This window comes from Macaca nemestrina, chromosome 18 (genome assembly GCF_043159975.1).
Source record: "Macaca nemestrina isolate mMacNem1 chromosome 18, mMacNem.hap1, whole genome shotgun sequence".
Lineage (NCBI taxonomy): Eukaryota > Metazoa > Chordata > Mammalia > Primates > Cercopithecidae > Macaca > Macaca nemestrina.
Genome location: NC_092142.1, coordinates 11,373,273 through 11,400,557, shown reverse-complemented (window position 1 = coordinate 11,400,557; position 27,285 = coordinate 11,373,273). Strand labels below are relative to the sequence as shown.

General features: G+C 45.4%; 1 protein-coding gene across 6 annotated transcripts in view; it reads right to left on the bottom strand.

The window, feature by feature from the left end:
* LOC105467772 (C-type lectin domain containing 16A) overlaps window positions 1-27,285 on the bottom strand; it is a 240,001-nt gene that overhangs the window by 148,590 nt on the left and 64,126 nt on the right. For all 6 annotated transcript variants that reach the window (XM_011717473.3, XM_071084122.1, XM_024788485.2 and 3 more), the window contains 2 exons: window positions 14,121-14,253; window positions 9,940-10,040 (listed from right to left, as the gene is read on the bottom strand). In XM_011717473.3, coding sequence (XP_011715775.1) covers window positions 9,940-10,040; window positions 14,121-14,253 — 234 coding nt within the window. The remainder of the gene's footprint in view (window positions 1-9,939; window positions 10,041-14,120; window positions 14,254-27,285) is intronic.

Here is a 27,285-nt window from a genome sequence, read left to right as displayed (position 1 = left end):
CTCTACTAAAAATACAAAAATTAGCTGGGTGTGGTGGCACATGCCTGTAGTACCAGCTACTCGGGAAGCTGAGAAACGAGAATTGCTTGAACCCAGGAGGCAGAGGTTGCAGTGGGCCGAGACTGCACCACTGCAGTCCAGCCTAAAATTAAAAAAAAAGGAAAATTAGAACAAAAGAACAAAAGGAAAAAACCTAACAAGAGCTAAATCAAGCTACAGACAGCCCAAAAGAGGCATGCTGAGCTGCTGGGGGCCCCTCTCAGGGGACAAGCTGCTCAGGTTGGATCCTAAAGGATGAACAGGAGTTTGCCTTGAGCTGGACAGGGAGGGCCAGGACTTGCCAAACAAAGGTGGGACTGCAGGGAGTGGAGCACAGCCAGGGAGGTCAGGGCGGGGAAGAGCCGGGGAGGGGGGTGATGAGGTGGAGGATGGGGGAAGGGACAGGCAAGGCTTCGTGCCAGGATCCTGCAGGGTGATGCAGTGGAGGGGCCCAGGAGAGGCAGCTAGTGGGCCATGACATGATCTCGTTGTGTCCTGGCTGACGGGGGTGGTCCCATTCCCCTGGCTGCTCCAAGTGGTCTTCATGCTTCCGGCCCTTTCCCCCAAACTGACCTGCTACTGCCATGCAGTCCATGTGAGGTAGATTTTATCACCAGCCCTGGGAGGCAGAGAGCAGAGGTGATTCCACACAGCACACGGCAAAACTATACAACAGAAAACCCTCTGAACATCTCCCTTCTTTCCCCAAAGCTCCTTCTGGGCCAGGTGCCCCATTATCTCTCCCAGCTCTTTTTCCCACCATGGCCTTTAAAATCCTCTCTGTGACTCTGAACTATCAAGTGTTTCCAAGGAGGCCTTATCATTTACCAAAATACTCAGTCAAAACAAACAACAACAAAATCCCCAGTCTCTCTCGGGAAGGACAAAGTGTCTTTGGAAGGAAGGAGGAGAGGATTCTGCTAAGACGACAAGAATGCCTTCACATGGTAAGCCCTGAAGAAATGGTGACCATCTGCCAGGCATATGAAGTGGAATGCTTCATTTCATCCTCATGACGTTCCGTGAAGTGGCTAATATTATTTCCATTTTATAGACGAGGAAGCTGAGGCTCAAAAAAGACATGAAGCTTGCCTGAGGTCATGCGGAGAGTGGAAAGCCCAGCCCTGAATGCAGCCACCTCACTCTTACCTCCATCCTCTCTGCCGTGTCCCATGATCCCTGCTGGTTAATGCGCTTTCTCTCCACCTGCCCAAGCTATGTGTGTCACGTGATCTAGTGGTGTTCTTGGCACAAACACAACAGCCCATACATTTTTGCTGAATTAATTTTTTTTAAAGTTAAGTAGTTTTGATCAAATTTAGGACAGAAGATCAGACAAATCTCAAAATTAAAGGGAAATGTACATAAAATAGAAGCCACCATATGACAGCTGTGCAGAAAAGCCCAATCATCACCCACACACAAAACAGGCTAGAAAGAAATACGACCCTGTCAGCAGCTGGTTATCTTAAGGTGGTATAATCAGAGGCAAGTGAAAAAGCAACTTATTCTCATTTTTGTTTTCCACAACAATCACTGCATGACCATCACTGTTCTTAGGATGGCATTTAATTTGTGGCAAACAAATTTGGTTTGGGTTTAAGCCTCCTGCCTGAAACAATCTGGTGGCTGATGGTTCTGAGTGGCTAAGGTCAATGTCACCGTATAACAGGGGCAAGCATGTGAAAGGTAAGACGGCTCCTGTGTGCAAGGACATATATATATACACACACACTCTCTCTCACACACACACACTCATACACACACACACACTCATACACACACACACACGCATACCCCATGGTTCTCAGTCACAGAAAGGCAGGTTTTGCTGCAAATCCAATAGCTTCTTTGCCAGTCATTTCCCTCTGACAGAAATAAACATTGTGGATAATATATGATCCTATTTGCTTCAACTCATAAGTGCCTTGTGACAGACAAATTCCAAAGAAATCCTGCTGCACTTCACGGGAGCACTAGCTCATTCTGGCTTCCAGCAGACCACATGTTCCTTGCCCCACCCACAGCCCTGCCTTAGGGGTCAGAGCCTGAGCTGCCCACCGAGTCAGAATGGGTGTCTCCTGTCCACAGGGTTGGAGGGCGGAACTCTCAACCAACTCATTCAAAGAATCCAAAACAGAAGGGAAGGGTGTGGCCCCACAGTGTAAGTAACTCTTACTAAGCTTCCCTCTCAGTTCTGATATCTGGATTCTTCCCCCTTAGTAGTAGCTCCCATTCAGCATAGGGATGGAAAAGACCCAGACCAAAGATGCGTAAGAATAATTAGACAGATCTGGATAAAGACACCATGAGAACAGCAGGTAAACAATGTTCAAACTTTTAAAAAATGTATTTTGACTACGCAACGTCTCCCTGGCTGCAGTCACACAAATATTACCAGCTTTGGAAGACTATAGACCAAAGATTTCGAAAGCTAACCAGATGTTGGGCCAATTTCCAATGTACTTCCAATTCTGGTTATGTGTCAGCCAAGATCCAAAATGACGTTGTGCAAGTTCTCTGCATGGCAAAAGCTTCCCTTTATCCTATTACCTTTCAACCTTTTCCGTATCTCTCATCCACGTTCCATTAACTTCTCAGCAAAACAAAACACAAAACACAAAGAGCCCAAGACTCCTTCTTCCTGGGTAAACAATGACTAATGGAGTGGCAGGAGTAGAAGGTTGGTAGCTGAACTGGGGAAACTTCAAGATACAAAAGCTGTAAAACTCACCCCCCATCCCCCGACCTCTGGCCCAGGACTCAGCAGACTTGATAGAAGAGCGAAGCCTGCATTTTCTATTACAGAAACAAACCAGAATTCATTCTGTGGCCCAATTGAGTCACAACAAGCGCCTTCCACCAACCGGTCAACCCTTTCCACTGTGGGATATTCATTTCGGTGCAGCATCTAATCTATTACGATTTACTGGAAGGCCTGAGCTCACATTTGGTTTTTATTAACATGGCTTTTATGTTAAAATTGTCTATGAGGAAAAATCTATGAGAAAGAGACCAGGTCACTTGGGGGCCTGATTTGGGGAGTAAGGATCTGGAAAATTGAGGCTGAAGGTCAAGTGCAGCCTGACCAACTGCTGCATAACCAAAAACCAATCACCCAACCAACCACCACCACCAAAGCCCCACCAAATACAGACTCTGTGCTCACAGGCCAGGACTGAGCATAAACCAGGTGGCAGCTCCCCCATGAGGCAGCTTCCCTAGGCACCTGGGCCTCGGAGCACTGGACTTGAACTTTTCAGTTTCTTCTCCAAACCTGCTCCAAGGCCTATGCTTGTTAGGAAATGGCACTGCTACTTGTCACACAGTCAAAGAAGTCAGGAACCTGAGCCTTACCTAGGCTCCTCCCTTCATGCCCCCTTCTTTCAAATCAACCAGAACCCCTCATTCCCTAGCCCAGTGCCTCTCCTTGTCTCCTCATCCTAGTAAATGCACCCGACCGTTGCTCAAGCCAAATCGCAGGAGTCATCTGATTCGTCCCTTTCACTTGACCCCTACATTCAATCCGTCAGCACATCCTGGCTCTAGCGCTGAAATAACCACAAGTCCTTCCAGTTTCCTCCACTCCCCAGCCAGCAGCCTAATTCGATCCACATTATCTCGCCTGGACGACTGCAGCAGCTTCTTAGCAAGTCTCCTGGTGTTCCCTCCTGCAACTCATCCCCACCCCTAGTCATCTACTTTCCATCTGGTAGCCAAAGTTTCTTTTAAAAACTTCCATCTGACCACATCACTGTCTAACTTAAAAATTCTGTAGGGGTTTCCCACTGTACTTGGGAAAAAAAATGGTAATTCCTCTTCATGGCCTTCAAGGCCCTTCATGACCTGGCCCCTGCCCACCTGGCCAGCTTCACCTCGGCCCACTTTCTGCTCCTTCCCACCCCGGGGCCTCTGTACATGCTGCTCCCTTCGCCTGGAGCACTCTTGCCCCAGATCTTTCTCACTCTCTGGGCTTTGGCTCTGCTGGTCCTTCCTCAGAGGAGCCCTCCCTGACCACCCTGACTAACACCTAGTAACACCTGCAGCACAACCACTGGGCCTCCTCATCACTCCACCCTGTTCATTTCCTTCTACCATTTGTCACAGTCACAATTAATCTTCTTGTTCACTTCCATGAACTCATCTGGACTTGTTTGAGTGCCTGTGACAGGGCCTTGCCCTAGCAAGTGCTCAGCAAGTATCTGCTGAATGATAAGAAAGCCTCTCGGTTTCACCTCCCACCCCTCCCACCTGCTGGCTGAATTACCGGAAACCCACAATGAGGGGTGCAGAGTGGGTCAGCTCACTTACTGACCAACTGCCCCCCAGCAGCCCCACATGGCTCGTAGGAACAGAGCTCACAGTTGCTGCCTGTGCTAACCCTGCAGACTGGCTCCAGATGCCTGCCTCTTGGGGCAGCCCGCTGCCTCGGACATGCTGCCGCTCACCCTGGGGAACGGGCAGTGATCCGACAGATATGCCACAGGCTCTCATGCCCCTTCCTGCTCTGCCCTCTACCATAGCCCGGGTGTCCTCAGGAAACGGGTTTTCACTCTTGCGGGCAGAGTCCATGCTCACCACCAGGCAAGTGACCTTCTATTGTGCTGACAGCCTCCTCGTAGGACTTTTCTGTCCAAGAGTGACTGATGCTTCCTTGGGCAAGAGCCTGGGTTGGTCTGCCTGGAGTCTGTAGTCCCATGTTGAGCACACTGCCTGGCACACGGCTGGTTCTCCACATGCATTTGCTGAATAACGAATTACGTGCGGAAATTCATCAGAGACTGCAAGGCTATTCCTCCTGATCACTTAAGCCTCCAAGAGGCCTCTCCGGATTGCTCAGGCAGATGTAGTACCCTCTATCTTCAGCCTGCCGCCCCCACATTACCTAGTTTTATTTTCACTGTTGCACTCTCGCTACACGGGATTATTTTACTTGGTTACAAGTTTATTGTCTGTCTCCTCTAAGAGAATCCAGATTCCACGAAAGCATTTGTTTGGTTCACCACTGCATCCCCAATACTGATCTCAGTGCCTGCCATCTAACAGGAGCTTCCAAAATAGTTGTTGGAAGAATGAATGAATGAATCAATACATGAATAGCATTAGCAGAAAATGGAAGAAGGAATTTAATTTCCTTGAATATACAGTTCTACTCTTCTACGAAGAAATTCCCAAGAAAAAGAGGTAGGATGCCCAGGGGGGAACATGGGAGAGTGGTCTCTCCAGCACGTAAGACTGGATGAAGGTGCACAGCAGCACACCTGGTAAGCCATGATGTCTCTGCTCCCCGCACAGGTCAGGGCTGCAGGGAGGAAGCCCATGGAGAACGCCAGTCACACAGAAGATGAGGAGCTTGCCCACTGTCCCTTGGAGCCTGGCGTCTACACCACACAGAGAGCATCTTCTTTGCTGAAGCCCTGAGCTACAGGCTGCCAGGAAGAGATGGCCCTGGGGATGTGCCACATAGCTGAGCGGCAACCAATCAGCAAACTCTGGCTGAGCACCGACTGAGTGCCAGGCAGTAGGCTGGGTACTGCAGGGAGCACATGGTTTCTGCCTTCCAAGGCCTAGCTATCTAGAATGGGAGAGAAAAAAATATAGAGAAAAGGAAGTATTAAAAAGTGCCACAGGAACCTCAAGGAGATTGAAAAACATCTGGTCTTCCCAAAATATTGTTATGAAAATGAAAAGACATGCCACAGACTTGGGGGAAATAATTGCTAAATGCCTCTGACAAAGGACTTGCATTCAAAATACATAAAGAACTCTCGAGGTTGAGGCAGGTGTATCACTTGACGTCAGGAGTTCGAGACTAGCCTGGCCAACATGGTGAAACCCCGTCTCTACTAAAAATACAACAATCAGCCAGGCGTGGTGGCGCGCACCTGTAGTTCCAGCTACTCAGGAGGCGGAAGCAGGAGAATTGCTTGAACCTGGGAGGCGGAGGTTGTAGTGAGCCAAGATTGCGCCACTGCATTCTGGCCTGGGTGACAGAATGAGATTCCGTCTTAAAAGAAACAAAACAAAAAAAAATCCCAAAACTCTCGAAACACAACAATTTTTTTACGCAATTCAATACAAAAAATGGGCTAAGGATTTGAAAAGACTCTTCACCAACGAAGACACGTATGGCAAAAGAAACACATGAAAAGATGTTCAATGTCATTAGGGAAATGCAGATTAAGATAATAAGATACCACTGCAAACCTATTAGAATGGTGAAAACTAAAAAGGTGACCACACCAAATGTTGGAAAGGAAGTAATAGGAACTAGATCTCTTGTACACTGGTGATGGGATATAAAATTATACAGGCATCTTGGAAAACAGTTTGGCAGTATCTTAAAATAAAAGCAAACATACACATATCTCCCATAATTATATGGGAAATATGATTCAGCCATTCCATTCCTAGGTATTTATCCAAGAGAAAAGAACGTATATGCTCATACAACTCTCTGTATGGGCATACACTGCATGGGGCCATACAAATGCTCACAGCAGCTTTGTTTGTAATAGTCCAAAACTGGAAACAACCCAAATTTCCATTAACAGATGAATGAATAAACTGTGGTACGTTCATACAGTGGAATGTTACTCAGCAAGAAGAAATGAACTAGAGATACACACAACATCATGACGGATCTCAAAATAATTATGTGGATTGAAAGAAGCCACATGAAGAGGAGTACATGTTGCATGACTCTGTTTATACAAAATTTTACAAAGTGCAAACTAATCTAGAATGACAGGAAGCAGATTGGTGTTACTTGGGGAGAGGGGTGTGGGAAGCAATGGGGGGCATGAGGAAATGTTTGGGATGCTGGATTATACACCGTCTTGATCATGGTGATGATTTCATGGGTATTTACATATGTCAACACATCAAATTGTGCACCTTAAATATGTGCAGTTTATTGGACATCAATTAGACTTCAATCAAACTTTTTCTTTAAAGGTGCTATGCTTCTGGCCAAGATGGATTGAATTTATTCTTCTGACTCAGGCAACTTAGAAAGCAAGACAATATATACAAAACAATGGTTATCAGACTCTGGATGAACAGGCAGCATAGGAGAGAGATCCCTGAGAGAGAGAAGCACAAAGGCGGTGGCCCAGTGATTGCTCCAGCTTGCTCTCCAGTGAGAGTATCCAGGCCTCAGCACAGGGAAAGAAAATCCAGACAAAGACTGTGATTCTCTCAGAGAAGGCAGAGTCTGGAGTTCAGAGAGATCAAGGGGTTAAAATTCATGGACAAGAGAAATGAAGAGAGAGCTGCAGAGAGAGCTCAGACACCTGCAGAGGTTTCCTTTAGAGCCTCAGTGTTCTGGTCTGTGTGTGCACATGAAGAAAGGGAAAGACCTGCCAGAATGAAGCCTGTGGAACAATTCCTGGAGCTCACACAGGACTGGCCAGTGTGGAGAGACTACCTCACCATGGGACACGGTAGAGTCTCAGAAGGGTAATGCCTTCAGTAGTAGGGCGAAGTTAGTCCTAAGCTAAAGGCTTTCTGGACTAGCTCTCACAGAGCTTAAAAGAAAGCCTCAAAAAAGGATCAGACCAACTCCAATTAACTGAACCATCAGCCCAAAAATATTTACAGGAAGAATCCAGCATCCAACTGTGTAAAAATCACAGTAACTGTTAACCAATCAAAAATGACCAGGCATGCAGAAAAAGGGGGAAGGAATCCAAAAGCAGGAGAAAAATCAGTAAAAGAAACACAGCTAGAAATTACAGACATGACAAAACACAAGAAATCAAAAGGGAAACTGCATAATATTTTAAGCTGAATGAACCTCATATGTTAAAATTTACTGGATGCAGGTAAAGCAGTGCTTACAGGGAAATTTACAGCATTAAAGTCATAGAGAAGAAAGGTTTAAAAATCAATGACTGGAAGGGGAATAGCCTGAGGGATATTTTTCTGATAATGAAACTGTACTATCTCCTGATTATGTGGTGTTCACACATATCCATACATATCCCAAAATTCACAGAATTAAATACAAAAATGAGTTAATTTTATGGTATGTTAGTTTAAAAAAATAAGCTGATTTGCTTAAAAAAATCAATGATCAAACCTTCCATCAATGATTAAAATCAATGATTAAAGCTTCTTTATAAGAACTTATAAAACAAAAAGTAAATTAAATTGGAAGCAGAAGGTAAAAAAAAACCCATAAGAACATAAATCAATAAAATCGAAAACAGCAGAACAATAGAGGGTGGCAATAAAATTAATAATCCTCTAGCCAAAATGATTAGGAAAAAAAATGAAGACCTAAATTATCAATACCATGAATCAGAGAGGGACCATCACTACAGATCCTATAGATACTAAAAAGATAATAAAGGAATATCATAAAGTTTATGCCAATACATTTGACAGTTCAGATGAAATGACAAATTCCTTCAAAGACACAGGTTACCAAAGCTCACTCAAGAAGAAATACATAACCTTGAAAAGCCCTATACCTACTGAAGAAATTGAGTGGTTAAAAACCTTCCATCAAAGACAACTCCATATTCAGATGGCTTCACTGGTTTAAGGAATATTTAGGGAAGAAATAATACTACAAAAATTCCTCCAGAAAATCAAGGAGGAGAGAATATTTCTCAATTCATTCTATAAGGTGAACATAACCCTGATAGTAAAACCAGACAAGAGAATTACAAGAAGACTACAGACCAGTATCAGTCATGAACACAGATGCAAATATCCTTAATATCTATGATTTGCTATGATTTGCTCACACATTGATAAAAAAGAATGGCAGTTCTCTATGGACGTGAACCCATGTGCTGAAACATGATGATGTGAGCAGAGCAAGGTAGAAAGCACAATATTGATATCTCCATTTACAGCTAAGTGGGCAGTCATATAAATAAAACCATATATACTCCTACTTGGGTTTGTTTGGCTATCTTTAAAAACACACAAGAGAAACCAGTAGCGGGAACTGCCTTTGTAGAGGACAGCTGGGGTCAAAGGTGGGAGACTTTTTTCACTATATACTCTTCTGCCACCAATCGACTTATTTATCATGATTAATGATTTAAGAACGCACAAACTTGGTTATATCATGTATGTTTTAACGCCTCTAGCTATAGGCTATCTTAGTAAAACCCAACTCTATCTACTCCCCAATAAGCTTATAAAAAACCTACTAAAACATCACTTGATTTTTTTGTATTCCAAGCCCAGCTCTTGGCAGGTGTTAGAAGGAATATTCCTGAATTCTTCTTTGAAGAGATTCTGATGTGGAGGTTTCAGAACATGCCCATGTCAAGCCAGGTGGGCAAACAACAGTGACTATTCCCAGGAGTCGGCAGCAAGGCAGTGAATGAATGAATCCTAACAAAACCTGTCAACCCCATGGGAGTTGGATCTTGGCCAAGCAGCCTCAACAGGGGAAGCCAGAGAACCACACCTTTCTTCAGAAAGGAAACCTACGCTTCCACAAAGTCCACCCAGGGTCTATTTCAGCTCTGAACCCAGAATAAGAACACCAAGTGTTATATATAGCAAAACCAAGATTACAATTTGACTGATTTCAGTTCTGATGTTAGGAAAGAGGTCGGATGCTAAGTCAGTTGTAAATCAAGGGGTCAAAAGAAAACCACAGGGTGAATATAGTCATCCTGGGTTAGGCAGTCAAGTCACCTTCCCCCACACTGCCTGAGTAACCAATTCCTGTGGCTTCAGTTGGCAGAAAAACACCTGAGAAATTCTAATGAAGCTAAAGAGGAGTGGGAGTCAACACCAAAAAGGACCACCAAAACCAGAAAGGAAATTCTGTACAGAAAGCACCTTTCTTCGTCCTCCATGCAGCAGAGGGGAAGGATGCTATGCATATGCAGGGCCCAGTGAGGAAGTCAGGCAAGGCAAGGGTCTTACCTTTATTATGAGACATGGCATAGAGGAGGCAGAGCACAAACAGAGCATGGTAATCGTCATCCGGGCTGTCCAGGGCATGGTACACCATATCCAGGAAGGGTCTGGAAAAGAGGAGGGGCATATATGAACCTTGTGATGCACATGGGTGAACACCTCCGCTCTCTAACCTGCACATGGGGTGCTAGCTGCCTTTGACACAGCTCTTTGACTAGCTGCCTTTGACCAGGCCACAACTGTGTGCCTGGTCCAGCACCAGGCACTGAGAACACAGACAAATGAGAGATAGGCTCTGCCCAGGAAAGCTACTATCCAGAGGGGAACCTGACCAAGGAACAGACTGCTTGCTTAGTCACACAACAATCACTCACCAGGTATTTCAGACACAGGGAATCAATTATACAAACTCCCCACAGCACAGCTCCCATGTCAGCTGGTAGAGACAGAATAGACAAACATCACTGCAAAGTGATGTGTGTCAGAAGACAACGAAGAAAACAGGACAGTGTGATGATATCAAACAAGGCACAAACAACAATCCAAACAAGTTCAAGAACATGAGCCCTGGTGCCAGACTGCCTGGGTTCAAATTCGGGTTCTGCCTCTTTTTAGCTTTTTATTCAGCAAACCCTTGGGCAAGTTACATAAAACCTCTCTATTTCCCCATCTGTATGGCGTGGATTCCAACCTCGCAGGATTATTGTGAGGATTCAAGCACAATGAAGACTGAAAAGCATTTAGCACAGGGCCAGGCGCTGTGGACGGTGCCAATGCATGGGAGCTGCTATTTGATTTCTATTTGTAATATACCAAGGGCACTACTTCATGATTTCACTTTGGCAGTGTCCTGACCCAGCAATTTCTTAAGCCAACTTTCTCTGACTGTGAAGAATCGATAGTGAGGTCTCTCACCTCTGATGCTTTGCGAGTGAGATCTGTAGAGAGGCTGCAAATATCGGAAATGGCACATCCCAAATGCTGCCTTTCCAGGTGAAGGGCCTCACAGAAAAAAGACTCTTCAACACCAGGAGAATAGAATATGCACAGGTCTGGCCCACAGGCCAGAGGCTCTGATCCTCTGACTGTCTGTGGCTACCCCCTCTGAATGCCACGTTGAGGTCAAGAGAACAGAGCACCTTCATGAATGACCAAGGGCACATTTAATTTTTGGAAAGACACCCAAGCTCCAATGAACACTGGATGCCTATGGAGAGTGAAAGGGGACTGTGGAGAAATAGGGAGCGTTCACTACATAACCTTTGACACAGTTTTGAATGTTTGACTCTATACATGTATATCTGACACAAAATATTTCATTGAAAAATGCAAAAAAAAAGAAAAAATGTACTTGTCATAACATTTCAAACACACACGTGACACACAAAAACAAAAACAAAAAAAATCTTAAAGGGGACATTTATGTTCCGTTCCCATTTCTCCACAGCCCGAGATGGGGCACCGCCTTTCAGATGTGTTAATAGTTTTGCCATGTGTAGATTTGGGTTTTGAAAGCCTCCAGCAGTAACACTTCCAAACTTAGGAGTAGGATAACATTTTCTTGTAAATCGGCTGCATGAAGTTTGGATCATATTTTCATTTGGGAATAATATGAATAACCAAATGCCAATAGCTGGGTGGGTACCATCTTTTACGAGATGAAGTATCATAAAGCCATTAAGCGTTTTGTTTACACAGGGTAGACTAAGGTGAAAAGGTTGCTTGGGGATTGAGATTAGATGGAAAAAAAGGAGGAATACAAAATTATAGACATGATATAGTCCAAGCTTCTGGGAGAAGGGAGGGTGAAATTCCCAGAAAGTTCACATCGGGAAAAAAAAAAAAAAACTGGTGAGAAATAACCAAAATGGTAGTCCCACTGACTTTGAATGCTCGTATCATGAAGACCTTTTTTCCCCTTCTTTACACTTTTTAAGATTGTGCATACTTCATAATTTTAAAGTTTTTTTTTTTTTTTTTTAAGAAAAGAAACAATGTTTTGAAAGCCTTAAGTTTCTTAGGCCTATATTTAACCCCAAATGCAGATAGAGCCGATAATATACGGGGAATATAAGAACAGCCTGTTTTTTACCATGCTGTTTCTTGAGGCAAGTAGACCAATGCCAAGATCCAATTCATAGCCTAGAGAACAAACGGCCACCTTTCCTCCCACCCCTGCCTCCCTGCCTTTCTGCCTCCCTGCCAGGAAGTGGGGGGACAGAGGGCAGTGGCAGTTTCTTACAAGCTGCATCTCGATACCTTGACAAAGGAGAAAGCAGCTCTCCACCTGGGCCAGTCTCTACGCTGGCATTCAGTTTCAGAGTCTAGCAGAGATCTGGCCCGGAGGTTCTCAGGCCTGCACGTGGCCTAACTCAAGGCAACTGAATCAGCTTCCATTAGAAGCCATGTGCTTCAAGATGCCCAAAGTTAGTGAACAATCTCAATCAACTCTAAGAAAACCCTTCTCTCCAACAGAATTCAGAAAAAAAGAAGTCATCAACCCCAATATTCAAACATAACATTTTGGTCTGATTTTTTTTGCCCTTTTTTTGGTGGCGGGAGGAATACATGGGTGTTTTTCTTCTATTAGCAAAGCTACAGTATTACCATACTATGAAAAGTATGTCCTCTGTTTCCATGTATCAGATCCTAAGGAACTGAACACATCATGACAGTATTCACCTAAAAGCAGCAACTTACATTCTTTTAGACAAAATCTCATTCTGTTGCCCAGGCTGGAGTGCAGTGGTGCAATCATAGTGCATTGCAGCCTTGACCTCTCTGGCTCAAGCAATCTCCCACCTCACCTCTCAAGCAGCCAGGACTACAGGCACCTGCCACCATGCCCGGCTAACTTTTTCATTGTTTTGTAAAGATGGGGTCTCACTATGTTGCCTACACTAGTCACAAACTCCTGGGCTCAAGTGATCCTCCCGCCTTGGCCTCCCAAAGTGCTGGGATTGCAGGTGTGAGCCACCATGCCTGGCTTGATCTTCTATTAAGCAGATACCTCTTCCTTTGCCTAAGCACCACCCCACTACTGGTTATTTGGGGCTCTTCTAATTATTTACAGTCTAAAGAATGCTGTGCCAAGGTGGTCCCCAACCTTCTGTGTTTAGAATGACTTCCTTAATTTTCAGAGCTTTGGGAGTTACATTTTTTGCTCTGAAGCAAAATCTAAAAGGTCTTTGTACTCCACTGTTTTTTTATTTAGCAAAAACTAAAAATGGCTCCCTTGCACATCTGATAAAAATTAATCCCATCTGTTAAGTCATTGAAACATTTGCCAAGCAAAGAGACAAATAAGATATGGAGGGAAAAAATTAGTGGACTTCACATCTTCACTTGAAATTGGATTACTAAAGAGGATGCCGGGGGTGGGAGGTGTATTTCCACCAGCCCTCTCTAGAGGCTGAGGAAGTGAATGTCTCACAGGCTGACAGAGAAATCCTGGTGTGGTGCATTTATGAACAGGAGGGTAGTGCTAATCAGGAGGCTGTTGCAGGGGTTTGTGCAGTGGGGCTATAAGATAAAGAAATAACTCTGAAATGAAGAAGCCCTGCTACCAGCTCCCACATACACTGGGAGTAGCCTTCCCTCCAATCCCATTGTAAAGGGGCTCATGCTATGGCAAGGTTCCAGGAAATGTGGGGTCACCCAGGTTTAAGAAGATGTAGCTACAGATGGCCATCACCGAAATGAATAATCAGGCAAAAAGTCAAAGGTGGATCGCAGCACTAACTCACACGGGCCGAGTCAAGAGGGCGAGCCCTATAGATGGGGTATGTGTATGTGTGTACCGGGGAGGGAATGAACCAGGCAACGAGATCCAAGCCCAGCTACTGAGGGGATCCTTCCTCGGAACAGCAGAGCATTTCCAGGGGCAGCCAATATGAAGCAACCCATGTCCTTTAGACGGAGCCCAGCTCCAAAGTGCCAGGAGCGGGGCAGGGAGAGTTGCGCTATCCTGGCGAATCTCTTTGTAAGGGAGTGAGCATTACAGTATTGAGTGATGGCTCTGTCCCCATGCCTCTGGGTGGCCAGAGCTGGAGAAGCAGGGAAAGAAAGGGAGGCAGCATGGTCGGGCTGAGGGACAGAAGAGGCTCTGGCCCCAGGGCTCGACCTCCGCACTGAGCCCTCTCCTCTTCCCTGAGAGAGCACTCAGCATCGGCCTCTCGGGCAGCTACCTGCTCCACTGCGCACTCTCAGAGCAGGTGGCGGCGGCGCTCTTCTCCTCGTCCGTGGTGTTCTGCTCCTGCACGGAGGTGCTGGCGGCCAGCTCTGAGAGCTTGCTACGCTCCATGATCACCATCTCGATCTCTGGAAGCCAAAATGGAGACTGGGATGAGCCTAGACAGCTTTGCAGCCCTAGATTTGTACACATGCTCATGTTGGAGAATAAATATGCATAAGTGACTCCTAACATGTCAAGTACATGTCCGACAGCAGTGACCTGAACATCAGTGACACATTGGGGTGGAAATAAGACACAGGCCGGAGCCTGTCTTTCCATTCATCGCAGGAACATCAAGAAACGTGTTCCTGTTTTTGATAACAAAACACAAATTGCAATCATTTATTCTATTTCAAGAATTTAAAATGGCCTTTTTTACTTTATTGATACCACATTTCCTTCCCAAAGGATTTGAGGCAGCAGAGAAGAGACGATATGTGGTTGGTAAACATAATCATCCTCACTGACAATATTCTAAAGCACCTTACATTTTCTTATTTTTTTTTTGAGACAGAGTCTCGCTCTTGTCACCCAGGCTGGAGTGCAGTGGCGCGATCTTGGCTCACTGTTACCTCCGCCTCCCGGGTTCAGGTGATTCTCCTGCCTCAGCCTCCTGAGTAGCTGGGATTACAGGCGCCCGCCACCACGCCTGGCTAATTTTTGTATTTTTAGTAGAGACAGGGTTTTGTCATGTTGGCTAGGCTGCTCTCGAACTCCTGACCTCAGGTGATCCACCCACCTTGGCCTCCCAAAGTGTTGGGATTACAGGCGTGAGCCACCATGCCCGGCCTAAAGCTGCTTACATTTTTAATAGAAAGCTCTGATGTGACTGAAGCCTTTTGTTTTCCTTTTCCACTTACAACTTCCGGAAGGCAAAGAGAGATTAGGAACCTCATTTTATTTTTCTCCCCATTAAACAAGGGTAACCTGTAGCAATCAACTTAAGCATGGTGTGCATTTTTATTTTTCAGAAAAAGTTATGAACCACCAAAGACAATATCTTGAATTACAGATGGACGAGGGTTGGGCTGTATGGTGTCCCCATCACAGAGTTCTTGGCTGTGCGGCGTAGACTTTCAGTCAGCCCTCGGAACTCAGAGTTCACATCTTTTTCCCCACCTTCGGGAGACATACAGGGGGAAAAAGAGGTGGCAAAATGTGAACCTGCACTTCTGTTTGTAGAGGGATGTGAACACATACCTTGGGCTCAGACACAGCCTCTGCCACGGTCTCCCTCCCCGCTGGCTCATGCAGGGACCTCGGCCACCTCTTCTGCCACCCCAATTTATTCTCCACACAAACCCAAACGATTTTAAGGAATTAGCTCGTGTCAGTCCTCTGTTCAAAACTCCCAATGCCTACCCATCACTCCCAAGATGAAATCCAAACACATGGCCTGGCCCCAGTCCACCTCTGACCTTACCTCCCGGCCATCCCTGCCTGGCTGGCTCACGCTGCTCCAGCTGTGCTGGGCTTCTCACTATCTCTTGAACATCCCAAGCTTGTTTCTTTTTTGTTGTTGTTGAGACAGAGTCTCACTCTGTCAGCCAGGCTGGAGTGCAGTGGTGCCATCTCTGCTTACTGCAAGCTCCGCCTCCTGGGTTCACACCATTCTCCTGCCTCAGCCTCCTGAGTAGCAGACTACAGGCGCCTGCCACCATGCCCGGCTAATCTTTTGTATTTTTAGTACAAACAGGGTTTTACCATGTTAGCCAGGATGGTCTCCATCTCCTGACCTCGTGATCCACCCGCCTCAGCCTCCCAGAGTGCTGGGATTACAGGAGTGAGCTACCGCGCCTGGCCCAAGCTTGTTTCTATCCAAGGACCTTTACACAGTAGTTTCCTCTGCCTGGAAGGCTCTCACCCCAGGTCTCTCCTAGCCAGGTGTGACTGGGGTACATCATTCAAGGCTCAGCTCACATGTCACCTCCTTGGAGACATCTTCCTGGATGCCCTCTTCACCAGTTTTTTTTTTGAGACAGGGTCTTGCTCTGTCACCCAGGCTAGAGTGCAGTGGTGTGATCATGGCTCACTGTAGCCTTGACCACCTGGGCTCCCGAGTAGCTAGGAACACAGGTAAGTTCCACCACACCTGGCTAATTTTTTAATTTTTGTAGAGATGGGGACTCACTGTGTTGCCCAGGCTGGTCTCAAACTTCTGAGCTCCAATGATCCTCCTACCTTGGCCTCCCAAAGTGCTGGGATTACAGGCGTGAGCCACCAGACCGGACTTCACCTGCTTTTTTTTTTTTTTTTTATATATATCTCTTAAAAAATTATTATTAACTAAACTCAACTCCACACTTTGGGCAGATTTCATTAGTTTTTCCCAATGTCTTTTTTTCTGTTCCAGGATCCCTTTTACATTGAGTTCTCATTCTTAGGTTCCTCTGGATGTGACGTTTCTCAGACTGTCCCTGCTTGTGATGACCTGGACATTTTGAGGATTACCGGTCAGGCATTCTCAAGAGTCCCTCAATCGGGGTTTGTCCGATGTCTTTCTGCTATTGGGGCTACAGGTTTTGACGAGGAGGACCACAGAGGGGAAGTACCCTTCTCATCACATCCTATCAGGGCACATACTATCAATATGACTTATGACTATTGATGTTAATCTCCAATACTTGGCCAAGCTAATGTTCATCAGCTTTCGCCACTGTGAAGCCACTTTTCCTCCTCCTTCCATACCATACTCTGTGGAAGAAAGTCAGTAAACATAGGCCACACTTAGAGAATGGGGCATTAGGCTCTGAAACGTCTTTACATATCTCCATAAATTATTTGGCATTCTTCTGTAAAGGAGATTTGTCCTTCCTCCCCCTTATCTTGATTTCACTTTATATTAATAGCATTTATTGCGACTTGGCTCTTCCATTCTCCATTGTTTTGCTTCCTTACTGTCTGCCTTCCTCCACTAGAACAGGGGCTTTGTAGCTGTCTTACGTGTCTTGTTCTCCACTGTCTAATCCAGTGTCTGGCACAGAGTAGGCACACAATATATATCTCTTGAAGTGATAAATGAATGACTGGTCTAGCCCAACACGAGTTTTGGCAGCATGCCCGGGTGGCAAAGATTCATGGTGGCTGCGGTCTGAGGGGGGGTGGGCCACTCCCCAAAAAAGTCTGCGATCAACGTGGGCACAAAGTGTTCTCGTGGGGAGATATCTCATGCCCCAAGAGACTCTCCCCAGACTGTTAGGCATGACTGCACCTGCAGGCACCCCTTGGCATGGAGAAGCAACCCCCCTGCCATATCCACATGGGCCCTGGCCCTATGTGAGGTTCACTCTCACCATCCCCCTTCCCTCCCATCTGATCTGAAGTCAGATGCCAAAGATCAGAGTCTCCCACAGGGCGGGCCCTATCACACAGGTGGGAGCCAACAGTGCTTTCTAAGTGGTGTGTGGACAAATGCTTTGTTTGCATAGTTTTATACTTATGTGCATTAGAAGAAAATTCTAGCTGCACAGAAAGCCTTCTGTGGATATTAGTGCTTAGAATAAGGCTAAATTTTGGGAAAAAACCAAGTGAGTCAATTCAAAGAAAGCTATCCAGTAAACAGCAGAGCAAATAGTACACAGAGATGGCTAAGAGCTGGAATGTGGGCGGGCGTGGAGGCTCATGCCTGTAATCCTAGCATTTTGGGAGGCTGAGGCAGGAGGATCCCTTGAGGAGTTCGAGATCAGCCTAGCCAACATGGTAAAAACCTGTCACAAAAATTAGCCAGGTGTGGTGGCGGGTGCCTGTAATCCCAACTACTCGGGAGGTTGAGGCATGAGAATCGCTTGAACCCAGGTGGGAGCTGCAGTGAACCAAGATTGGGCCACTGCACTCCAGCCTGGGTGACAGAGTGAGACTGTTTCAAAAAACAAAAAAAAAAAAAGAAAAAAAAAGAGCTGGAATATGGTGCAGACTGCTGTCTGGGAAACATCACTCTTTCCTTTCTCCCATTTTCACCTCCACCAGCCTCCTTCAGGCGCTTAGTGCCCTCCAACTACCCTGGTCGTCTCCAAAGTGGGTATGGACCTCAGTGGGCATGCAAGATGATTCCTTAGGCAATAGGTCTTTTAATGCTTCTCATCTTTTAAAATCTGTTTTGTTTCATACTGTCCATAATACTAGCACAATCATATATAATTTATAATACATAAATGTTTACACATATTTGGGAGATGTATGCTTAAATGTCATAGGTATGTTTGCTTGTGTTTACTAACAAGACTTGCCATCAGACATCTGAAGACTCCCAAGCAAGCCTGTGAGGCCAGCCTCCTCCTCGTCTCCCAGCCTCTGGCCTCTGCCCTTTGAGGCAGAGGACATGGCATAGGCCCACCTCCCCTACAGCTGCAAGTTCTCCTTCCCCAGGCTCAGCTCTGCTGTGCTTGGCTGACACAGTGGGAACTCAGCTCCAAGTACTTCCTAAGATTACAGGGCCAAGCCCCAGTGCCCTGGCCTGGAGGCCAAGCTTCATGACATAGCTGTACCCTTTCTGGCTTAATCTCGTTGGACACCAGAAGAATTCTGGAGCAGAGAAGAGGGTGAAGACAATTCAGCACCAAGCTCATCCAACTTTTTTTTTCAAGCAGCTGAACACTAATTTGAAGGGCATTTTTCCAGGGCATCCCACCACAGTCTGCAGATGAGCGCAGAGCTGCTCCAGGAAAGGGTGGTGGGCACCAAATGCCTCTGACTGCCGTGGGCTCCCTGGTGCACTCCACAGAGGCCCCTTTCTGGAATTCTATGGCTTCACACAAAACTGCCTGAAAACCACCGGTTGGTCCAACTCCGGATATTGAATACGAGTGCACAGAAACCCAGAAGTACAGTGACTCTTAACACAGCTGGAAATGCAGCAGCAAAGCCAGGACCGCTCCCCCTTCCTCACCCCCAACCTCCATGTCACGTCTGGGTGCAGAACCAGGCCCACATGGGCCTCTCCACACAAAATGGGATTTCCAAACCCTGGCTGTGACACCTGTGCCCACAGCTGCACCTCACAGTCCTCATCCAGCTAGCACAGCTGTAGAGTGAGTGACTCTACTTAATTTTCTAGATGAATGCAGATCAGATCTTCAAATGTCAAGGAAAGGTTTCTTGCCCTTCTTTTTGATAGTTTTATCCAAACAACCCTTATAGGTACTGAAACAACCCTTATAGGTCTGCCAGCTCCCTGAAGCTCTATGCAAAGTGCTATGTGGGCATGGGAATAGTCGGTAGCAGGTTTCTGGGGGAAAGGGATCCCCAGCTTCTCACTGCTGTAAAGTGAGTATCATCTTTAGAAGAGGATATCAAAGAGGACCTGACCTCTCCTGATGATCAGGGCCACAGGGAACCCCCTCATAGTGCTACATCTGAATGTCGGCATGGTTCTGTGCCACTCTGGGCCCCAACTCCAGTTGTCCCTGCTGTCACTGGCCAGCCTCCCTCCCAAGGTGCAGGTGCCACACTGCTGCCACCAAGGAAAGCAGCTCAGTGGGCTATGTGGATACAGATTTCCACCAATGGTCCCCAAGGCCGGGACTCAGGCACTGAGGCTGGATTCCCAGGGGTCTCTGACTGAACCTCAGTTATGATCCTATTTGGAGTTTGAAGGGACTGAAGCAATAGTTCAGCCCGTTTTGCTCAAACTTCAGTTACTTGCTTGCTTTTATGATCTCTGTCACGTCTCTGTGTTACCTGTACTATTTTTCATTTTATTTGAACTCTTACTTGTTTTTCACTTAAATACAACTTAAAAGGAAAGTTTAACTCACTATTATGCTCTACAACCTAGCAGCCCACCTGTAGGTATTTATGTGCAAGACACACCTCTGGCAGTAGGAACATGCACACGCACAAGGATATTCACTGCAGTATTATTTGTAATTGCAAAATAATGGAAACTACCTAAATGCCCAGGCATAACAAACCGATGGAATCAACTATGGTACATACACACAGTGCAGCTGTGAAAAGGAATGAAGAAGATATGAGAACTGATATGGAGTAATTTCCGGAGATACTGCTAAGTGGAAGGAACACATATGCTATCCTGTGTGTAAGAAAGGAAGAGAGGAAAACATACACAAATCTGCTTATTTTTACAGAAAGAAACACAGGAAGGATACTTCAGTTACCCAATCAAGTTGGTTATCTATAATAGATGGCAGGAATGAAATGAAAGGGATGTGGAACGGAGGATTTGAATATAACTTTTTGCATAGTTTTGAGTTTGCTAATATTCCATGCATTTTAAAAAGGAAAATTAATTAAATGAATGAGAATGAGAAGGAAGAACCCTAAACTGGAAGTTTTAAAAAAGAATCCAAATCTTTTTATTATTATTATTATTATTATTATTATTATTATTATTTTGAGACAGAGTCTCTCTCTGTTGCCCCGGCTGGAGTGCAGTGGTATGATCTCAGCTCACTACAACTTCTGCCTCCCAAGTTCAAGCAATTCTCCTGCCTCAGCCTCCCGAGCAGCTAGGATTACAGGTGCGCGCCACCATGCCTGGCTCATTTTTAAATTTTTATTTAAAATATTTATCTTTGAGAGACAGTCTCACTCCATCGCCTAGGCCGGAGTGCAGTGGCATGATCTTGGCTCACTGCAACCTCTGCCTGCCGGGCTAAAGGGGTTCTCCAGCCTCAGCCTCCCGAATACCGGGACTACAGGTGCACATCACCATGCCTGGCTAATTTTTTTGTATTTTTAGTAGAGACAGGGTTCTACCATGTTGGTCAGGTTGGTCTCAAACTCCTGACCTCAAATGATCTGCCCGCCTTGGCCTCCCAAAGTGCTGGGATTACAGGTGTAAGCCAGCACGCCTGGCCTCATTTTTGTATTTTTAGCAGAGATGGGGTTTCACCATGTTGGCCAGGCTGGTCTCAAACTCCTGACTTCAAATGATCCGCCCAAGTCAGCCTCCCAAAGTGCTGGGATTACAGGTGTGAGCCACCATGCCTGGCCTAAATCGAAATTTATTTTAAGTGAATGCCAAATCCACTCTCAATGGGGAAAGGAAGGATGCTAAGACTAATCCAAGTAGCTTATGAACACAATACAGCAGATCTTTGAATAACATCATTTCATTAAACATTGTTGCATTATAACATGGATGAGAATAGAAAGAAAAAAACCGATTTCCAGCCCCGGCCACTGTCTATGTGGAATCTGCATGTTCTTGCCATGTCTGCATGGGTTTTTGCCACGTATTCTGGTTTTCTCCCTCATCCCAGAGATGTACACCTTAGGTTCCCCTGGCGTGTCTACATGGATGCAGTCTGAGTGAGTGTGGGGCGTGTGACTGTGCCCTGTAACAGGATGGTATCCTGTCCAGAGTTGGCTCCCACCTGGCATCCTGAGGTACCCAGGCTCTAGCCATACAAGACCCTGAACTGGAAATACACGAGTTGGAAAACAAATGAATACAAATGCTTGTCAAATAACAATTCATAAAGCAGACAATAATACAAATACATGACAATACATGATGTGGTATGAAAGCATTCAGCAAACCTAACAGATTTGTGATTGTTTTTGAACTTCGTGCAGGCAGGAGGTGCTCCTTACAATTTTCACTTTGCAAACATTTATTCCTTGATTTAACCCACCACCACCATGACTGCTGTTCACTTATTAATTCACCAAAAATTGGGTAAGTAATTATCTTACATGTTTTCATAAATCTTTTTTCTTTTTTTTTTTTTGAGACGGAGTCTTGCTCTGTCACCCAGGCTAGAGTGCAGTGGCATGATCTCGGCTCACTGCAAGCTCCTCCTCCCAGGTTCACGCCACTCTCCTGCCTCAGCCTCCCGAGCAGCTGGGACTACAGGCATGTGCCATCATGCCCAGCTAATTTTTTGTATTTTTAGTAGAGACGGGGTTTCACCATGTTAGCCAGGATGGTCTTGATCTCCTGACCTCGTGATCCACTCGCCTTGGTCTCCCAAAGTGCTGGGATCACAAGTGTGAGCCACCACGCCCGACCCATAAATCTTTAAGTGTATGTACAGCTCACATTTATTTCAATGTTTAATGCTAGAAGTGTTTTGGGCCTTTATTTACAAGTTAGATGATGTTTCTGTGACCAGAAATATGCCACAGGAACTTAACTCCTGTTGGTATCAACTCACCTATGGTAAAATTGGTTTCTTTCTACATCATTTCCCTTAAGGTCACAGTTTCCGAGAACCTATCCATGATGTTAAGTGAGGACTTAGTGTGCTCAGCTATATATCCTCAATTTGGGGATAAGTAAAGCATTGGGATGGGCATGGCGGAGGGAAAATTGCAAAAACATCCTGAACTGTTCGTTTTTTTAAGCAATAAACAACTGTAAGTAAAGCAATTCTGAAGCTTTTAGATGCATTATAGGATTGGGCAAATCAGTAAGCAGATGTTGTTAGGAGTCAGGGCTCTCAGAGTACAAGTAGAAACATACAAATCTAAGATGGGAGAAGACAAGAAAAAAAAACCTGTATGTTCACTGGAATTGGGGGTACTGGTATTGAACATATGATTCTGAAATATGTGTGCGCCATGGAATACTATGCAGCTATAAAAAAGGATGAGTTTGTGTCCTTTGTAGGGACATGGATGCAAATGGAAACCATCATTCTCAGCAAACTATCGCAAGAACAGAAAACCAAACACCGCATGTTCTCACTCATAGGTGGGAATTGAACAATGAGATCACTTAGACACGGGAAGGGGAACAGCACACACCGGGTCCTATTGTGGGGAGGGGGGACGGGGAAGGGATGGCATTGGGAGTTATACCTGATGTAAATGACGTGTTGATGGGTGCTGACGAGTTGATGGGTGCAGCACACCAACATGGCACATGTATATATTTGTAACAAACCTGCACATTGTGCACATGCACCCTAGAACTTAAAGTATAATAAAAAAATAAATAGATAAAAATAAAAAATAAAAAATTCAAAAAAAAAAATAAAATATGTGTGTGTATGCATGTTTGTGTGTATGTATATGTAGGCATGTATAATGTACACTTTGTATATGTACATACACAGATTTCCTAGCTTTGTCCACTGAAAGGGCCAAACTGCAAAGACACCTCAGTAGCAATGAGCACATCCAGTGCCCAAATCTTGGCCTCTAATACCCCTGTCCATGGACAGGAGCCAGAGAAATGGTTAATTCCAGGGACAGGCAGAGGAGGTACTAGATGAACACAGAACACCATGTTATGCCAGAAAGTGTAAGGGACTGCTCAAAAAAGCACGGGGCAAGCACATGACAGCCAGCTTGAAAGGGTTCCTGCAGGCCAACTCTGGGACAATTTAAGCACCAAAATCATTAAATACAGTAATGCACTATAAACCTTTAGAAAATTGGAATCCATGATTCCACACCAATAAGAGATAAATAAATAAATGAGAAGAAGGGAAAGGTCTTGCTTACAACAGAATGCCAAGGGCTGACTTTTAAACACAGAGAGAATGCTGAAGGTAGAAATTCATCTTTTCCTGCCCATCATGGTAATGACTGAACCAGGCAAGAATCATAAATGCCAAATCTAAGGGGGAATTTTAACAAGGGGCGGGGTATCTATATGATCTCAAAGTGTCTCCCTGTGGACTGCTTATTAGTTGGGAAGATAAAGGAAGGTCATTACACAATACAGAAACTGGGCAACACCTTAGTCATGTGACCAAAATGAACATCACCCAAGAGGGACAGAAGGACATCATGTGCCTCCAGATGTGACATGCTGAGAAGTGCATGACATCATCTATGCCGTGTTCCAGCCAAGAATGCATAACCTCAGTCTAATCACAAGTACACATCAGACAAAGACAAAATGAAGGACGTTTTATTAGAACAAAAAAAGGGGGAGGTTCTGTATTCCTCAAAAAAAAGTGAATGTTGCAAAAGAGAAAGAGACGGTGGAAATGTTCCAGAATAAAGGAGGCTGGAGGCGTGACAATGGAAGGCACCACCCGCCTCTGGATTGGACCTTGCACTGGAGGAAAGAATATGCTAGAAAGACATTATTAGGCTGATACAACAGGAACACAGCAGGAGAATACTATGAAGTTGACAGCTGTGTTGTGCTCATGAATGATAACACCTTAATCTTAGCAAATGCTCATGAAGCTTCAGGAGGAAAGGGGCACGATGGATGTGTGTGGGGTGTGTGGGGTGGGTGTGCAGACAGAGAAAATACAATAGGAAAGTAAATGGTATGAAATGTTACAGGGGGAAACTGGGTAAAGGGTAAACAGATGTTCTTTATACTATTTTTGGTTTTGCAACTTTTGTAAATTTGAAATTATTTTCAAATAAAAAGTTTGGGAAAATTACTATGAGCATAAAACCAATATAAATAGCAACTATAAAAATATACATGATGAATAAACAAAAAGGTGCCAGGGACTGTTGTGTGCAATTGAGAAAGGGAGATTCATAAACATGAATGAGGTATTCAAGTATTAAACATCTGCCACAGCAAATATGCAGGCTCTCCCCACCCACCCTATCCCCTGCCCTGGAGATAATCATTTAGAATTAGAGCTTTTGCACCATCTTATTCTTTTTTTTTAAGAAACAAGGTCTCACTCTGTCACCCCGGCTGGAGTGTGTGGCACGATCACAGTTCACTGTAGCTTCAACCTCCCAGGCTCAAGGGATTCTTCCACCTCAGCCTCCAGAGTAGCTGGGACCACAGGCACGCACCATTATGACTGGCATCTTTTATTTTTTGTACAGACAGGGGTCTCACTATGTTGCCTGGCTGGTCTTGAACTTCTGGGCTCTGGTGATCCTCTCAGGTTGGCCTCCCGAAGTGCTGGGATTACAGGTGTGAGCCACTGTGCCTAGCCACCATATTCTTTAAGGCTCTCTCTGTACCACCTAAAACCATCTCCATATTCTGCAGTGGGAGAAATACTTACGTACCCTCAACTCTGCATGTTAAGGCAGGGGAAACTGAAGTACCAAGGCATTAGGCGATGGGTCTCTGCCCCAGGCCGCTGTGGGCTCCTCTCTTTGCACTGCCCACCTGAGTTGTGGAAATGAGCGCCTGCACAGTATCAGTTCCCATGCCAGGTACCATGGCCTGTCATCTCCAACACTCCAGCACCTAGCCTGGTAAGTTTCCAGCCTCTGGGAGCTGAGTAATATGATTACCATCCCACAGCTCATGAGGCTACAAAGCTGGGAGTGGGAACTCAAATCTCCAACTTATTTTGCTTTGGCCAGTACCACCCAGACCCTCCGCAGCCTCTATCAATTCTACAAAAGCCTCAAAGGCAGGAATGGATTTGTATACCCATGTTTATAGCGGCATTATTCCCAATAGCCAAAAGTGGAAGCAATTCAAGCGTCCATCAACAGAGCAGTGGATAAAGAAATGTAGTCTAGCCATACAATGGAATTATTATTCAGCCTAAAAAAAAGAAAGAGAAGGAAATCCCAGCACATGCTACAACATGAATGAACCTTGAGGACTTCATGCTAAGTGATGCAAGCCAGGCACAAAAGACAATACTACATGATTCCATTTGAATAAACGACCTAGAGCAGTCAAACCCACAAAGACAGAACATCAAAGGGTGGGGTGGGGAGTTATTAAATGGGCACAGTTTTGGTTTTACAAGATGAAAAATGAAAAGCGTTCTGGAGACAGATGGTGGTGCTGGTTATACAATGTAAATGCACTTTTTTTTTTTTTTTCTGGTCACTCTGTCGCCCAGGCTGGACTGCAGTGCATGATTTCGGCTCACTGCAAGCTCCGCCTCTCGGGTTCACGCCATTCTCCTGTCTCAGCCTCCGGAGTAGCTGGGACTACAGGCCCCCGCCACTACACCCAGCTAATTTTTTGTATTTTTTTTAGTAGAGACAGGGTTTCACCATGTTGGCCAGGATGGTCTCGATCTCCTGACCTCGTGATCCACCCGCCTCGGCCTCCCAAAGTGCTGGGATTACAGGTGTGAGCCACTGCGCCCGGCCGAATGTACTTAACACTACTGAAATGTGCACTTAGAAATGATTCAAATGGTAAATTTTATGTTATATGTATTTTACCATAAGTTTAAAAAAAGAAAAAAAAAAGGAAGCAGGGAAGGCTATATCTTTCCACTTGTTGTCCAAGTAGTGCCTGTGTGGGGAGGCACTGGTGTAGGCCAGGAGAGTCCTGAGGGCCCTTAGCACCCAAGGACGTCCACTTCTGCCTCTCCATATGACAGCCCTGGCCAGATCCTTGAGCTTCCCCGATACTCGGACACACTCAGTTTTCAAATTACAGCAATAATTTATCAACTTGCCCAGGGTGATGTCCATTCGAATCTGATTAATATTTGGTAAATGAAGCGCTTTTCAGGGAAATGGCAGGCATGGCCTCCCAATAGTCTTTGACTTCACAATTTCAAGGATTTTCTCAATTGCCCTCTGTGTTCCATATTCCAGCAATCATAGCAAGGACAGACTAAAAAAAGAGGGCAAGAGGGAAATAAGAAGACCTTCAGAGGAAGGCTAAGGGGAAAGATGCCTGGCTGGTTACCTAGGATATAAGGGACAGCCTGCATGTAATTGGCTGGCTTTTTAGCAATGACCGAGAGTACGTGTGCTAAGTGCTGTAAGTACTGGCGGCACCCCTTCCTTTGTTTTTTTTATTATCTTCTTCTGCCCAGCAGGAGATTGAGTTGAGAACGGTTTTCGGGAAGTTGCTCTTCAAAGGCTTTGTCCTAATTCACCTCCAATCCTCCTCCTTATCCCAGTTAAGCCCATCTGAAAAGGTGACAGCCCCACAACATCACTCTACTGCAGCGCCTGAGCTTGCTGATGCTTCTTCTCCCTCTCTTCCCACCATTACACACACACGTACACACAAACACACTCACTCACACACACATACTCACACCTGCACACTCACTAAGCTCACTTACTAGCTGTAGAAATTAAGAGAGAAACGGGTCCCACAGAAATGTGCTTGGTGTCCAAGCGGAGTTCACACAGCCACACTCAAATTGCTGTTCGAGCGCCTCACTCTGCCCTCCATCTTGGCCGGGGTTCGTAGAAAGCTCGTGTGTCACATGCTGAATGCTACGGTGTTGATGTTCTCACTTATGCCAATCTGAGGCCCAGGCATTAGGAAGCCCCGTCTA